The sequence below is a fragment of the Beta vulgaris genome, chromosome 9 (assembly GCF_026745355.1).
Source record: "Beta vulgaris subsp. vulgaris cultivar EL10 chromosome 9, EL10.2, whole genome shotgun sequence".
Taxonomy (NCBI): Eukaryota; Viridiplantae; Streptophyta; class Magnoliopsida; order Caryophyllales; family Amaranthaceae; genus Beta; species Beta vulgaris.
The window spans coordinates 3,653,567-3,670,218 of NC_079210.1; the positions used below are offsets into that span (position 1 = coordinate 3,653,567).

Genomic DNA, 16,652 nt, shown 5'->3' on the forward strand with positions numbered 1-16,652 from the left:
TAGACAGAAACAGTTTGGCGCCGTCTGTGGGGAAAGTACAAGAAGTTACTTCGCCACCACTCAGCAAGATTAACCTTGTTGCTACTCAGCAAAACTCACCTCATTGCTGCTCAGCAATGGCCCCAACCGTGAAGACATGCTCCTAAGCCAACCGTTCCTGGAGAGCTCGAGCATCCTATATGCACCTATGGTGCTATCCCTCTATCCGAATGACGAGGATTCCACCCCAATGGAAAATCCACTACGGAGTCGGTCACCCCTCAGCATCAGGTCAGATATGAGTAGCTGACCCAATGCCCATGACTGCAACAAACGTCACCGTGATGGCATCTCATCTTCAACAAACTCTCCAGCAAAGTCGGATGTGTATGGTCTCCACTCGTTGTGAGGAGATCATTTGTCCTTCCTGAGATGGTCAGCCTAACCGGCTAGGGCCTAAATAGAGGGAAGGATCGCGTCAACCCTCAAAAGGATAAAACATGTTATCACTCGGAACAGGTTGTATGAAAGAACACAACCCATAAAGACTGACCTGAGCAAGGGGTGTGGTGACTCAGAACCGTAAAACCTCTCCAGAATAAGAAGTGGCACCCTCGAGTGTATGATGTAATTCAGCCAGAGGGGCCTATTCATCAAAAAACATCGACTCATCGACGATGTCTACTCATTTAAGGTACCCACTCATCCTTGGGTGCCCACTCGGCGAAAAGAATATGCTCAGCGAGATGTGCCTATTCATCATCAATTGCACCAATTCATCAACGATACCTACTCCTTCGATGTACCCACTCATCCTTGGGTACTTGCTCATCCTTGGGTGCCTGCTCAACTGAGGCATCTACTCGGCCTCAGATGCCTGCTCAACTTATGAGAAATTTATCTCAGCTTCAAAGGCACACTATCAAAAGCCTTGCATCACCCAGATCAGTCCAGCAAAACTAAGACTATCAAGCCAATAGAGGCGAGCAAAAGGAGGCTCAAAAGGCTAGAATTTCGCCATGACACCTCCTCAGTCAGGAGGGGGAAATCTCACTAACATAGCCAAAAATGGCTAAGTACAACACACCGGAGCATTCACGACGTCAAAATGGCGAAGCTCAAGTCGACCCATATCCCCCATATCTGGACCCGCTCGGTCACTAGGAGACCCCTTCTCCTTTGCTGAGTCACTCATACTTAGCGGCATACTCATTCAAGCTAAGTACTTAAAATTGGCGCCCACTCGGACGACATGTGGCTCATTAGTCCCTTATCCGAGTGGCATCCGACCCGCTCAGCTGATAGGAGACCCTCTCTCCTTCGTCGAGCCGCCCTTATACTTAAGCCAAATTTAGGCTAGTAATTCACTGATACCTGCTCGGACAGGGACCCGGTCGGCCATCCTGTATTGAGCATAACTTGAAGCGAGGCGCAATCTCGGCCAAGGGAGCTGTTCGGGGAGCTTATACTTCGCAAAAGTCGAGGGCGTTGCTTCCTAACTTTCACTGGGGCTTCTCCCCCCCCCTCTCAGGCCTAGCAGGGTACCCCGGGAGCGTAGATCTCTCTCGGTTTCCGCTGGACGATCGCCTTGGGAAAGAATGATGCTACCCTATCCGATCATCCAACGTGGGGCTAATTGCTTGAACGCCTCAGCTGGTCAAATGAATACAATTGATGGAGGTGCGATGATGTTCGTCATCTCCTGAATAAAAACTTCTCCAATGGCACTCAAATATGGAGAAGCCTCCCCCGACTAACTTAGTCGGAAAAAAACGGCTAAGTATCAACTATTGAACCTACTCGAGATCTGAGTAGCGTCAGAAGACCTCCTCGGGAAGCATGGATCTCCCTAGCTTCCCCGAGTCGAGAATCTCCATCATGGGCACCTCCTCAGTCAGAAAAGGAGCGTCCCACTAACTTAGCCGAAAAACGGCTAAGTATCAACTATTGAACCTACTCGAGATCTGAGTAGCGTCAGAAGACCTCATCGGGAAGCATGGATCTCCCTAGCTTCCCCGAGTCGAGAATCCCCATCATGGGCACCTCCTCAGCCAGAAAAGGAGCGTCCCACTAACTTAGCCGAAAAACGGCTAAGTATCAACTATTTAACCTACTCAAAATCTGAGTAGCGTCGGAAGACCTCCTCGGGAAGCATGGGGCTCATTAGCGCCCGAGTCGAGCATATATAGCGGTACCTCCTCGGCTATGCCAGGAATACCCTAACACTTAGCAAAAATAGCTATGTGCAAACAAATCGAGTCGCTCGGTCACCAGGAGACCCCCTCTCCTCTAACGATTCGGCCTCGTACTTAGCCAAATTCAAGGCTAAGTATTTCATCAGCACCGGCTCGGACAAGCTTGGGGTTCATTGGCCCCTCATCCGAGCCGCGTCCAACCAACTCGGCCCTAGGAGGCACTCCTCCTTGGTTGAGTAAGTCTCCTAAGTCCCAGATTGACTTAGCGAGAGCAGGCACCGGCTCGGACAAGCATGGGGCTCATTGGCCCCTCATCCGAGCCGCGTCCAACCAGCTCGGCCCTTGGAGGCACTCCTCTTGGTTGAGTAAGTCTCCTAAGTCCCAGATTGACTTAGCGAGAGCAGGCACCGGCTCGGACAAGCATGGGGTTCATTGGCCCCTCATCCGAGCCGCGTCCAACCAGCTCGGCCCTTGGAGGCCTTCACCTCCTTGGTTGAGTCGATCTCCTAAGTCTTGAATGACTTAGCAAGAGAAGGCACCTCCTCGGCCAAACTTGGGGCTCATCAGCCTTCCGAGTCGAGCGTGTATCCCGCGGTACCTCCTCGGCTACGCCAGGAGTAACCTACCATTTAGCGAAAATAGCTAAAGTGCAAACAAATCGAGTCGCTCGACCACTAGGAGTAGCTTTCTCCTTTGACGAGTCGCTCTTATACTTGGCTAAAATTAAGCTAAAGTACTTCATGTGCCCCCACTCGGACAGCATGAGGCGCATTATTAGCTCCTCATCCGAGTGGCCTCGGATCCGCAAAAAGACCTACTCAACCTAAGCACCTCCTCGGCCAGCAAAACTCGAGAGTTGCTCGGCCACTAGGAGTAGCTTTCTCTTTTCACGAGTCGCTCTCATACTTAGCCAAATCAAACTAAGTACTTTATTGGCACCTACTCGGACAGCATGGGGCTCATTAGCTCCTTATTCGAGTAGCGTCCGACCCGCTCGGCCACTAGGAGACCCTCTCTCCTTGGACGAGTCGTTCTCAAATACTTAGCCAAATTAAAGCTAAAGTACTTCATGTGCCCCCACTCGGACAGCATGAGGCGCATTATTAGCTCCTCATCCGAGTGGCCTCGGATCCGCAAAAAGACCTACTCAACCTAAGCACCTCCTCGGCCAGCAAAGCTCGAGAGTTACTCGGCCACTCGGCCTAGGCACCTGGTCGGACTATGAAGCTGGTCGGTCTAGGCGCACCCGGTCAACCCCTCATCAAGGCACCCGAAGGCACCGGGTCGACCTCTTGACCAAAGGCACCTGATCTGCCATTCGACCATGCATCCACTCGGCTAGGCCAAAAGAGCCAGCTCGGATAAGGGAGCTCGGCCAAGAGACCGGCTCGGACAAGGGAGCTCGGCCACCCTCGAAGCACCCGGGTCGGCCAGCAGACCTCGGTCACCCTCGAAGCACCCGGGTCGGCCAGCAGACCTCGGTCACCCTCGAAGCACCCGGGTCGGCCAGCAGACCTCGGTCACCCTCGAAGCACCCGGTTCGGCTAGCAGATCTCGATCACCCTCGAAGCATCCGGGTCGGCCAGCATGAGGCCACCCTCGAAGCATCCGGGTCGGCCAGCATGAGGCCACCCTCGAAGCATCCGGGTCGGCAAGCATGAGGCCACCCTCGAAGCATCCGGGTCGGCCAGCCTTAGGCCACCCTCGAAGCACCCGGGTCGGCCAGCCTTAGGCCACCCTCGAAGCACCCGGGTCGGCCAAAGAAGCCACTCGGCCATCCCAGCACCAGCTCGGCCAGCCTGGCACCGGCTCGGCCAGCCTGGCACCCGGTCGGCCAGCTCGGCCACGGGAAAAGCCGCTCGGCCACTCAGCCGTGCTTGGTTAATCCTAGCGCCAGAAGATTTCCTCCGCTGCGATCCGGCATGAAAATTCCGCCAATCAACCGAGCTAAAATGGCGATTTTCACTCCGATTGCTTGGCGTGGGGCTAATTGTTTGGGCCCATTTCTTGGACCAGCCCACCTAGGGCAAAGTTACTAAAATGCCCCTACATCTAGGGAAGCCATCCCTCCACCAGCTGGAGGTGACCAAAATGCCCTCATTTATTGGGGCTCCTCTCCTCTATAAATAGGGGTTGTCTCACCAGACAAAGGTACGCGACTCTAAGCTGCCAAAACCAGAGCATCTCTCTCTACATTGATCCCTTTCTCTCTCTACCTCATTCATTTACTGACTTGAGCGTCGGAGGGGCGATCCCGGGACCACCCCGGGGTAGGCTAACCTTACCTTTTGCAGGATTCCGATGTACGGATAACGGAGCTCAGGCGTACCTTCTTGGGGCCCATATCAAGTTTCTCAGCACACATCAACACTTATGATCACCCTCAATTTCTAGACAGAAACATAACCTAATTAGAAAAGAAAGAAGAAAGTGGAACGAAAATGAAAATTAAAAACAAAAAGAACCCAACCCTAGATCTAGCGACGGTTCGTGGCGGTTGTTGTTGACAACGACAAGCGACGGAGGATGATGAAATCGAAGACGGGTGACTGTCCCCTTACTCTTCCTGAGACATAGCAACAGGATTGGTTCGTTGGCGGTGTTTGTGGACGGTTCGTTGATGAGCGTTGAGATCGAAGACGAGCGTTGAGATAGAAGACAGAGGATGACGAAATCGACGGTGAAAACGAGAGGAGAGACGAGACGAGAGACGAGACGAGAGCGTTGAGATCTGGTTGTTGATGTTGAAAATGATGTTGTTGACGACGAATTTTTGATGAGAGGGAAGAGGAAAAGAGTTTTAGGGTTTGTGAAAGGAGAGGTCGAGCGCCGTTCTGTGAAGTGAAAGGGGGAATAGTAGAAGAGTTAGGGTTATGAGAGAGAGAGGAGGGAGGGGTAATGAGAGATAGAGGGGGGGGGGGAAGGGTTATGAGAGAGGGGAGAGGCTGGGCCACGCACGGAACATAGACCACGCACGGAGCATGGGCAACGCAAGAAAGACTAACTTTAAAAAAGTACGAAAATATGATGCACTCTACAAAACCACATCAGATTTTAAAAAAACCGCATCAGTTTTTGTATTCTGATGCGGTCCACAAGAAGACTGCATTAGATTGTTTTCTCAGCTTTCCCTCCCATTTTTAATGATAATTTTCGGATGCAGTTTTACAGAAATCGCATCTGTTACTAAGTGACATATAAGGTTTTTCCACTAGTGACTATTTCTTCAGAATCTGCTTTTAGTGCCAGGGGACGGTGTCTTTATCCATTTAGGAGTTCATTGACTCCTAAGATAATGCATCTTTGTTTTTTCATTTGCTAATAGAACTTGGTAAGTTTATTTTATTATGCGTTATATTTTTATTACTACATTCATTGTTAAATTTGATGTTCATACAAGTCGGTCCAAGCTCTCATTTGCACACAAGATTGGTTTCGTGCTAAGGGGGTGCATGGAGTTGACGTGGAAGAAAATTTGCGAGACTTAGAGGAAGTTGAGAAAGGTGATTACAATTTACAAATGTTATCTTTTATTTATAACTTGTAAAGCTAACTTGTAAATTTATTACTTTGTTATTAATTATTTTTCTTTTCTTATTAACAGAGTTTCAAAGTGAGCATTTGGATGATGTGGACGACGTCGTATTTTTGGACTTTTTGATATGAAATATTTACTTAATATTTATGTTAAAGTCTTGTATTTGGTTTTATGTTTTTATGTTTGAAACTTGTATTTTGATGAAGTTATAAAATTAGTTGCATCACTTGCATGTATGTTTCATATAACATCTACAAAATAAGTCTAAACAAGCCCGACAGGTCTAATATTCGCGAAAACAGGTCCAAATAGAACATTTTAAAGCTAAAAAAAAACTAATTCGAAAATCAAGTCCAATAGGTCCGGATCGGAAAAATCAGGCCCGGTCCCCGTTCCGAAAAAAATACAAAAATCCAGTCCGGTCCGGTGAACAGCCCTAACTACAACATCTAACCGTTCCTACAATTGTTAGTTTTACTAAACAACTCTATCACTTTCTTATGTAAAACCACAAACACATGATTATCATTAAGAATTAAAATTAAATTTAGCAAGGAGGAAAAATCAAATTTTAAGATTACTATTTAGAATTTCTCTTAATTATAAAGGAGGAATTTTTTTTTCCATTTTACATTTATACACACAAAAATAAAAGAAAAAATTGTTTTAAATAACTCAATCTTTGAACGGTCTTCCCGTTTTAAGTCTACCTTTTGATTATTTTTGATTGTGTTAGACTTGTATGTCTGTTTTATTCTATCAAGTTTTAACCTGTTTGTGACTTGTTTAATAGATTAAAACTCAACAGAAAAAAACAAACATACAAACCTAACCCAATCAAGAATAATAAAAATATAGACTTAAAATGGAAAGATCGTACAAATGTTGACTTATTTAAAATAATTTTTCAAAATAAAATTGTTGATGAAATAATCAAAGGTGAGACTTGAGAGAGTGAGAGACCCTTCCCTCCACTATCCTCCTCAGTCCTCTCTTGAACTTTTGAACTTCCCCCAAAACAACCCAAAACGGGGGAGTACTACACTAGTACTAGTACTATATTACACGAATATTCACATTACTCATTAGTTTCACTCTTCACATCTTCCATTTTTATTTCCATTTCTTTTCTTCTTTCACCTCATTTTTCTGCTCAAAACCCTAAGAAAAACCCTCGTCCTCGCGTATTTTTTCTCCAGGTAAGATCATTTTTTTTCTTCATCTGCTCCATTTTTGTTGTTTGATCATGTTGCATGCTGTTTTTATCTGCTATTTCGGTTGTGAATCTTGTACTTTCGTTTGCTTCAATTTCGTGTTTTTTTGGCAAATTAATGATGATCAATTCAGTTATGTAGTAAAAATTTCGTCTGCATTGTGCTTTTTAGCCTTTAAATGTTGCTTTTTTCGGGTTTATAGTTATTGAAATCGCCGCAATTTCATTTTTCTTGGGTTTTATCAAAGATACATTCTTCAAAATTAAATTTTTATGTTTTGATTTCGGAAAAGTTTGTTTATTTACTTGTTAATAGTTGAAATTAGCAGAATTCTTTAAGCTCCCATTAATTGGTTGATTTGGGGATTATATATAGCTGTCTGACTTTTGGGAAGCAGAGAGAGGTGATTTACCGTTGGTTTGTTGTCTTGTTCGGGCTTGCATGTAGAACAAACGTATGCTTGGCACATAAAGTAGGAATTTCTTGATTAGTATTGTCAATATGTGGATTGATACTTAATCAGCGAGAAGGCGATTTAAGATTGGATTATTCTGTTATTGGGGATTGCATGTAGCCTAAAATTATGTTTGCCACCTCAAGAAAAATGGCACCTTTGGCAGTGTCTACTTGGGAGCTGTAGCATTACTTAAGGCATTTGACAAATTTTGGTTCTAATGTAACTGTGTAAGACTAATACTTAGTCATCTTAAGCTGCAATCTAAGGTATTTAGGCTATGTTCTTTTGGACTGAATTAATGGAAATTCAGTTTAGTTTAGTTTAGTTCAGTTCAGACAAATTTCGGTTCAATTTGCAAAATCAGTTCACTTCAGTTAGTTTCCTCTCACAGTTTTAACTTAGTTCAGTTTAGATAGATAAAGTTCAGTTCGGTCTGAAAGAACAGAGCCTTAATGTTCAAGAACATGCTTTACTGAACCACATTGTTTGTTGCTTAGTGATGGATAACAGCTAGTAAGTCTCTTAACTAATCCCTTAATCAGATTGCTTCTTGAAGTTTTAGTAGAGCCACATGTATTAGCACTATCATCTGTGTTTCAACAAATCAATTTGCTTTTAGATCCGAGAGCTACAGGAATTTTGATAGGTTTGATTGCTTTTTCTTCTTTGGTTGAACCCCCCCCCCCCAAATTTGTTGTTGTCAAGTCAGCTTTTAGAATTATAATATTAGATTAAACTTTATTTGGAATTCAGTTTAGCTCGCCAGGCCCCACGAAATCGTTCCTTGTATAGATAAAATGTAAGGGTTGAAAGATACAATGGATTGGCAATGCTGGAAGAACAAGGTGCCAAATGCACAATACTAGATCGGTTGGAATTTGAGATGCAGTAGTTGTCTTCTTTTAAATGTTTAATCAAGTATGTCAATAGATTAACTATCTAAGAAGCTTACAAACTAGACAACAGAAGAAAGGGAATTTTAGATGCTTATGAGCAAACAATAATAGAGTTGTTTAGTCCCCGTACTAAAGAAAGGAAAAAAGAACCTGCATTGGAGCGTTTCTTGCTTGGGGGACTTTAATATGGCTGGACTGGAACATTGAATGTGCTTAGGTATGTACTTAACCACTTATGTTAGCATATCTAGAAAACATATTTGATATGTGGGTTGAACATGTGATATATCTGTGTATTCTATGACCCAATGTGCAATTTTTGGGTACCCGGATTGTTGGTACCTGATGTGATGGGGTCAGGTCATGGCCTGACATTGACACTACTCGATAATGTGGGTACTCATTTATCTGGGTCACTACCCCGGGTCGGGTACTCGCTAATGAACACCCCTAGCAGTGAGTCAGAAGTTTTACCTTTTCTGTGTGTAAAAATTCAAAGGAAATTTATATCGGTGCTGAAAAAAGACCTTGGCCGTCTTTCATGATAGATGCACTTAATGAAAAAAAGAAAAAGACTTGTAATATAAAAATCCCAATTTCTTTTTCTGATCGAGTTGAATATTCTTGATGATTGGTCTATTTCATCCTTTGTTCTATTGGTGTTTAATGCTAACTATGTGGTGATTGTTTCTAGCATGACACAGGGACAGTTTCTGGAACCAGATCAATTGCAACTTTCACCTCCTTCAGCTCTTCCCCCCTTGGTGAACTCTGATGGGATGGAAACTTTAGAGCACCAGATCATGTGCAGACCAGGTTTTGGGAGCAGTGGCCGTAGCATATCTGTGCTTGTGAACCATTTGAAAGTTTCTATTAATTTGCCAGATGAGACATTTTATCAGTATACTGTAAGTTTGCTGCTTGGAGTCTACAGTGCCATCACAAATTTGGTTGTGCAGTGAAAACTTATAGTCTTATATTTTGCAGTGAAACCTTACTGTCTTATGTTGTCTTTGCAGGTAAAGATAACCTCTGAAGATGGCAGACTAATTGAAAGCAAGTCGATCCGGGTAAAGATTATTGATAAGCTGTTCCAGACAAACTCGTTTGAACTAGATGCAAAAAGATTTGCATTTGATGGAAAAGATAATCTGTATACTGTTGGTCCTCTTCCTCAGAAAATTTCCTACTTTACTTTAACATATGAAGAGTCAATTGGACTGAGGTAACCTTCTATTTGGTCTATCTCTCTAAAGTATGTTTTGGAGAAAATGGTATTAATATATGCTCATTTTGTAGTGCTGGCAAACCTGGTGAATCGACAAAGAAATCTAAACTTTCCTTTGCACTAAGCCTTTTCAAAGTGGAGCTCAACTATTGTTGTGAAGTTCCTCTGCGACCAATTGCTTTGATTTCTGAAGGAAACAACATATGTGAAGGTCGGGATGCATTAAGGATACTCAACACCATTTTGAGGCAGCGGGCTGTCAATAAGTATTCTCTTTCTCCCATTGTGTCTCTGTGTGTGTGTGTGTTTCCTCCTGTGTTCCGTCTCTCTCTTTCTGCATCTGTTTGGACATTTTATGATTAGCTTCAGTTTCATTCTTTACTTTGGCTGGTATATACAGGGGATGCCTCTTGGTTAGACAGTCATTCTTTCAGGATGACTGCAGAAACTTTTTTGAGGTTGATGGAGGTATTATCGGATTGCGTGGATTGGATTCCAGTTTTCACATGACAAGAGCAGGATTGTCCCTAAATTTAGGTACTGAAAGTTTGTCTATTGTTCCCATTTCTCATATTATAACTTTTGTGCTTTTGTAATTGTTAGACCTTGCCACAACTTCTATGCAGATGTTGCTATGACACTAGTTCTGAAACCTGGACCTGTACTTGATTTTTTACTGGCTAACCAAAATGTGAAGGAGGCTCGCTATATCGACTGGGTAAAGGTAATAGTCATGGAATTCTAAGATAAATGGGTTGTGCTTAGTTTTGTGATGGTTGTGTTGTGATGGTATAGATCTATGCAGGCTAAAAGAATGTTGAAAAACTTGAGAATTAAGACAAGCCATACTAACAGAGTGTATAAAATTATAGGCTTGAGTGATAGGCCTTGCTACCAGCAAAGGTACACGCATATCTGAGTGTAGTCATTCTCTTATGCATTTTTTCTGCATTATAACTTCTAATAGTTCTTTACCTTTCTGCAAGTTTTCCTCTCAAAGTAAAAAAGGACAATGGTTCCAGTGAAGAGCAATTCCAGGAGACTACTGTGTTCGAATATTTCTTGAAACATTGCGGTGTGGTGCTAACTTATTCGAAATACATGCCTTGCCTTGATGTTGGCAAGCCCAATCGACCAATCTATATACCAATTGAGGTATGTAAGTTAGTATTCCTCAAACAGTTATGGATTTCTTTTCTCAAACCCTTTCCCTCATCATTGTAAGGTTTAAAATTTAAATGGAAAGTATAAATGGTCAGTTAATTGTTTTAGTGTGAATTTTCTTAAATTTCAGATCTGTTCACTGATCTCACTTCAACGCTATAAAAGATTGTTGTCTCCAGCACAGCAAGTAGTGTTGTTAGAAAAAACCAAGCAAAAGCCCCATGAACGAATGAAAGCTCTGACAGATGTAAGTTTCTTTTATCTTGACCAAGGTAGCATCCATATTTTTTGTTTGTAACTGACTTTCACTTAGATTGGCAGGCTGTGAAGAAGAACCAGTATGAAAATGACCCATTGCTGCTTGCTTGTGGCGTTTCTGTTGAGAAGCAGTTTATGCAGATTGCTGGCCGTGTCCTTGAACCACCCAAGGTAGATGGTGCTTGTTTCATTACCAAGGGCCTCTGTAAATTGTTTGACTTCTCTAAAAATCATTGGAGGCATATATATCAGCATTTCTCTGTTCACTCTATGCAGCTAAAGGTTGGCAGAGGTCAAGATTGCCTGCCTGACGATGGACGGTGGACCTTTAAGAATAAGGTTAGCCTTACAATTGATGCACATTTCTATTGTCTTCCTTAATGCTCGATTAGATATTAAGTGCTGGGCTGTTGTGGTAATGTGGTAAGTTGCCTATTCTGCAGCAATTTAGGGAGGCTGTTGATATTAAGTGCTGGGCTATTGTCAACTTCTCTTGCAGTTGTGATACAAGCTACCTTTCTCGTGAACTCATTAGTTGTGGACGGAGCAAGGGGATGGTAGGTTAAGATCTTAATGTTATTGAACTTCTGGTTTTGACATTCTGGTTGTTTGCTATACCTTCCCTGATTTTGGTAACATATCAGGATATCGAACGACCATATGCGTTGATTGAAGAGAATCAGCAGATGAGGAAAGCCAGTCCTTTGGCAAGAGTTGATGCAATGTTTGAGAAGTTACAAGACAAGCTCCCAGATCAACCAGAATTCATATTGTGTGTGTTACCAGAACGTAGAAGTTCTGATTTATATGGTATGTTATTAATTTTTCGGTTAGCTTCTATTGAGTTTGTAATTGTACCCTTTTAAGTCATGCATGACCTGGCTTGTCATCTAATACCTTGATACCTTATGTTCTATGTAGGACCTTGGAAAATGAAAAGTTTGAGCAACTTTGGTGTTGTAACCCAATGCCTTTGCCCTGTGAAAATAACTGAACGCTATCTCACAAATGTGCTTCTTAAAATTAATGCTAAGGTAAGTCTGACATGGCTAGCTTAAAAGGGAGGGGATGTGCCTCGCGTATAGGCTCGCTGCTTTGAAAACCTGTACCAGCTGGAAAAAAAGAGTGGTTTTTTTTCTAGTCAGCAATGGTAGTACAGGTCCAAATTACGGACTAAGAACTTTTGCTTTTCTGATCTCATTTGTTTCAATGTCATTTTCTAGCTTGGAGGCATAAATTCTTTATTGGCAATAGAGGAGCCCTGTAATATTCCCCACGTGAAGGATCTTCCAACCATGATCCTTGGGATGGATGTCTCTCATGGTTCACCTGGTGTTTCTGATCTTCCTTCAATTGCTGCGGTATGTAGTTATTTGTTGTCTTTGAATTAAGAAATTGAACAATCTGATGCTACTCTTTCTTTATGGCCATTCTTGTTGCTGGATGTTTTATCAAAACTTTCTGTGTACCATACCTTATAATATAAAGTATTTTATATTTTTGGTTGATATTAATCATGAAAGTAATATTCGACCTCTTTGTCCACTTTTGGTAAATGATAGGTTGTTGGCTCTGTATCTTGGCCACTCATATCAAGATACAGAGCAGTTGTAAGAACTCAATCTCCAAAAGCTGAGATAATAAATTCGCTGTTTAAACCACAAGAAAATGGAGAGGATACCGGTATCATGAGGTAACACACTTACAATTTAACGTTACTTCTAATTGGCAGCATTTCATGAAGAATCATATATCAGCTTTTGATCTTCTGTATGCTGTATTGCTGAGATCTTACCATTTTGTTCCAGGGAGCTGCTAAAGGACTTTTATGTTACAAGTGAGGGCAGAAAACCTAAGCAGATCATAGTTTTTAGGTAATGGTAATGGATATGATAATTCCTTGGTTCTTTTGTTGCTCCAGTTACACTTGTTATCTGGTCTCGAAGATGTTTAAACCTTGGAACATTATTTTTTGTGCAATTGTGCTCTCTGTTGATCAAATTACAAAGGAGCAGATACATCACTTCTATATGCTTAGATCTTCTAATGTATCAAATATTTGGAAATTTTCCTTGGTGGACATAAAGTTCGGTAGGATGCTAATCTAACAAACTTCTCTTTAAAAGCTTGTGTACCATGGTATCTTTCTATCTTTTGCTGTATTTAATCGGAGTTCCTGTTAGTTCCACTGTAGACCTCCAACTGTTCCTGCTTTTGATAGTTACTTTTTTCGTGAAATATGTGGTTTGTACCTAATTATGTCCATTCCTGCTGCAGGGATGGAGTAAGTGATTCACAATTCAGTCAGGTCCTCGGCATTGAGCTGGAGCAGATAAAGCAGGTTCAATGGCTTTAGATATGGCTGCTTTGTTTGTTTTGATATGTCAAAAGTTACTCTGTTGGTTGAGGCCTTACAACTGCATTAGATATTTACATGAATTAATTATGTAGTCACTGTCTTGGAATTTATCCTCACACATTTCTTGAGTTGTGTCAAAATTTCCTTCACACTTTTGTTTGAGCTCAAAACAACACATATTCTTTACTGAGGGAGTCACTGAGACACTGAATGAATGCCTACCAGTCCTAAGTGAGTAAGTGCACTGGAACCGATAGCACATTTAGGATGCTGAAAAGCTATGTAAACATTTAAGCCACTTAGCACAGGGAGTCACGGACAGAATGCCTATCAGTCCTAAGGGGCTTTGAATATTCTTCTTTTGCTCTTCCATCTCCATCACACCTACCCTTTTTTTTTTTTTTTTTTTAAATTGCCTTCCCACCACTTTCTCTTCCTTTTTTTATTTTTCATTTTTGTTTCTAATGCCTTCCAAATTTTATTTTTTACTTTTATTACTACTCGTAGTCTCTGCCCGAAACCCACATTGGAAGGAAATGTCTTCATACTTGCAATTTAAGCACCCGAGCTCTGTTCTGAATTATACAAAATCCAACTGTTTGTTGACCTTCTTGCTACCAGCTCATTTAACATTTGGGTATCTGCATGATCTGAAGAAGTGTATTCCAAGTACTTCCTCTATTCCAGAATAAATGAAACATAGGGGGGGGGGGGAGGCACGGGGATTAAAGAGAGGAGAGAGATAGAGAAAATAAAAAGAGGGACTTGAGTGATGGATAGGGAGAGGGAGAGGGAGAGAGATAGAGAAAATGAAAAGAGGGACTTGAGTGATGGATAGGGAGAGGGAGAGAGAGGAATGTCAAATAAAGTAAGGTTTTATTTATTTTGAAATGGCCTAAAATGGTAAGTGTTATAATTATTTTAAAACGGAGCAAGTATTTTTCTTCTATTTAAAGAACAGAATCAAATAATGTACGGTTAGGAGGTACTTTTTTGCATCATGAGCTTGGGCTTATGGTGGTAATGAACCTTCTTGTCACGAGGATTGACAGTGTGGTAGCAGCAGTCCAGCAGTACTTCAATATGTTCTCTTTGTTTTGTTTAACCTTGTGAGAATGTGGGATTTGAACATTGAGAATATTATAATGCCTAACAGCGCAAGAGGGGAAGACTTTTTAATTTTGTAAAGTGAACATAACATCCTCTTAGTATATCCTATTGGTGGGAAGTCTTCACTCATAGAGAGCAGAGCTATCTGTGTTTAATTCTTATTTTCTGCTACTCCCTCGAGTTGTTGACTCTGTTAGACATATAGAAGGTATCGTTCTCTCAAGATGCATTCTTCTCCCCCTCATCATATTAAAATATCGGCAATTGTTTAAAAGACAAAATTGTTCAGGTGTAGGAAGTGTGAAGTCAATTGTTTGAAAATAGCAGTTCAGTTATAGTACCTCATTAATGTGGTGTTTCATCACTTCAGGCTTATCTGAGTCTTGGAGAAGCAGAACTCCCAAAGTTCACAGTAATTGTTGCACAGAAGAGACATCATACTCGACTGTTCGAAGTTGGGGCTACTGGCAATGTTCCACCTGGTCTGATCTGTTTGATATTTTGGATTCTAATTATGCCTTATGCATTTGTAATTGATTTTGTATATTGTGCTACCCTTGTCACTCTTATTTATATCGTTCTCCCTCCACAGGGACAGTTGTGGACACTGAAGTTGTGCATCCAAAGAATTATGATTTCTACATGTGCGCTCATGGGGGGATGATGGTAAGTTCTCAGTTTTCCCTCTTCCATTTGTGCTATTAAATGGCACTATTCCTGTCAAAGTAAACATAGGGCGCCGCGCGCGGGGGGGGGGGGGATGTTCATTAATCTTCTGTCTACCTCTCTTTTTGTGTTTCCTTCTTTTGTGGAGTGATTTTTAATGGAATAATGGCTTAGGCAAGGTTTCTTAACATCATTTAGTTAGTGACCTTACCTTTTTACCCAGTTAATTACTGTACTTGTACGTGTGTAACAGCTGAATTGCCTTTCACACTTTTATAAGAATAAATGACTAAACATAATTGGGAAATTTCAGCGAAGTCATTTTGGAAGGTAGGGATGTTTTCTGGCTAGATCTGGTTTTATGAGGTTTGAAAGATACATTATCATACATTTACAAAGTTTGCGGTAATGTGATGCTGCAAAAATGTGTGCACACACCAATGACACTTGCCTCCTTTCTCTTTAAACTGGTAAAATGTGTTTGTTGGTAATCCTCCCAGGTGCCTCTTTGTTTTCTTTCCCTTAATATGGTAAAAATGAATGTTGTTTCCTCCTCACTTTTTTTCCATGAAGGTTACATTGCGGCCTGTTCACTATCATGTCCTGCTTGATGAGATCGGCTTCTCACCAGACGAGCTTCAAAATTTCATTCATGCTTTATCCTATGTGTGAGTTACCCATATTGCTCCACTTGCCTCATAAACTTTCCACTTCAGTTGGGTTATATGAGCTGAACTTTTGTCCCCATCCAGGTACCAAAGGAGCACTCATGCCACCTCAGTAGGTGAGTTGATGTTTGTTTGTGAGTGTCTGCAGACATAAAATCATGAGCTAATCCCTAAAGTGCTTTATTTTGGTCTTAATTTTTGCAGCGGCACCTATCTCTTATGCCCACCATGCTGCCCGACAAGTAGGCCAGTTTGTCAAATTTACCGAGCCTCTCGAGAATGGTTCTGAGAACAATGGCTTCACGTCCTCAGGAAGTATTTCTGTCCCGGAGCTGCCTGCTTTGCATGATAACGTCAAGGATACCATGTTTTTCTGCTGAACTGGTTAGAGTCTTCCTTTAAGTTCAAGGCAGACGTGTATATCCAATTAGTGTATATATATGCATGTGCACAGGCGTTGCGTGACCTTATTAAGGTTTTTTTCGACAATGCTGGTGTTTGTTATGTAAAGTTAGAGGTTAATTTACGTTCACCTTGTACAAATGGGCTAGAAAAAATTTTGCATGTAATTTCTGATAGTCTGCTGTGGCTTGTGGGTGGAAACTTTTGCCTTCCAGACTTGCGAAAGCTTGTAGGTGTGATCATCTAGTCGAATGCATATGCGCGCTTGAGCTACTCAAATTAGAAATGAATGACCATTTTGCTCTTGGAAGTACAGGCTCTAATGTTATTTAAGTAGATAGAGCAACACTGATCAATCAAATCTCCCCCTCGCGCTTAATTTTTGTTGTTAGTGCTAAGTTATTGCTTAATATTTCCTTTTTTATGTTCTTATATGCAGTTTTAAGGACAACATGTATCATTTTCCTTGTAATAATAGAAAAAAACGTTGATGATTTTGAAGTACTAGAAGGCAGAAG

The 16,652-nt window shown here is 41.8% G+C and overlaps 1 protein-coding gene across 1 annotated transcript; it reads left to right on the forward strand.

Annotated features, from left to right (window-relative positions):
• The first annotated feature begins 6,670 nt into the window (after positions 1 to 6,670).
• LOC104902724 (protein argonaute 16) lies at positions 6,671 to 16,638 on the forward strand. The gene is made up of 23 exons (XM_010690614.3): positions 6,671 to 6,911; positions 8,974 to 9,187; positions 9,299 to 9,504; positions 9,579 to 9,773; positions 9,908 to 10,044; positions 10,134 to 10,231; positions 10,313 to 10,410; positions 10,494 to 10,662; positions 10,802 to 10,918; positions 10,993 to 11,100; positions 11,206 to 11,268; positions 11,373 to 11,486; positions 11,574 to 11,739; positions 11,851 to 11,963; positions 12,153 to 12,290; positions 12,492 to 12,622; positions 12,738 to 12,803; positions 13,207 to 13,270; positions 14,769 to 14,880; positions 14,991 to 15,064; positions 15,638 to 15,732; positions 15,817 to 15,848; positions 15,937 to 16,638. Exons 2-23 carry the CDS (start codon positions 8,975 to 8,977, stop codon positions 16,110 to 16,112), a joined length of 2,685 nt encoding a protein of 894 aa, XP_010688916.2. The 5' UTR covers positions 6,671 to 6,911; position 8,974; the 3' UTR covers positions 16,113 to 16,638.
• Positions 16,639 to 16,652: the final 14 nt, after the last annotated feature.

Bases quoted from the DNA above. Each gene is read 5' to 3' on its own strand.
- LOC104902724 (XM_010690614.3), top strand. From the start codon at position 8,975: ATGACACAGGGACAGTTTCTGGAACCAGATCAATTGCAACTTTCACCT. The intron at 9,774-9,907 runs GTATTCTCTTTC...TGGTATATACAG, and splicing joins AGGCAGCGGGCTGTCAATAA to GGGATGCCTCTTGGTTAGAC. The intron at 10,045-10,133 runs GTACTGAAAGTT...ACTTCTATGCAG, and splicing joins AGGATTGTCCCTAAATTTAG to ATGTTGCTATGACACTAGTT.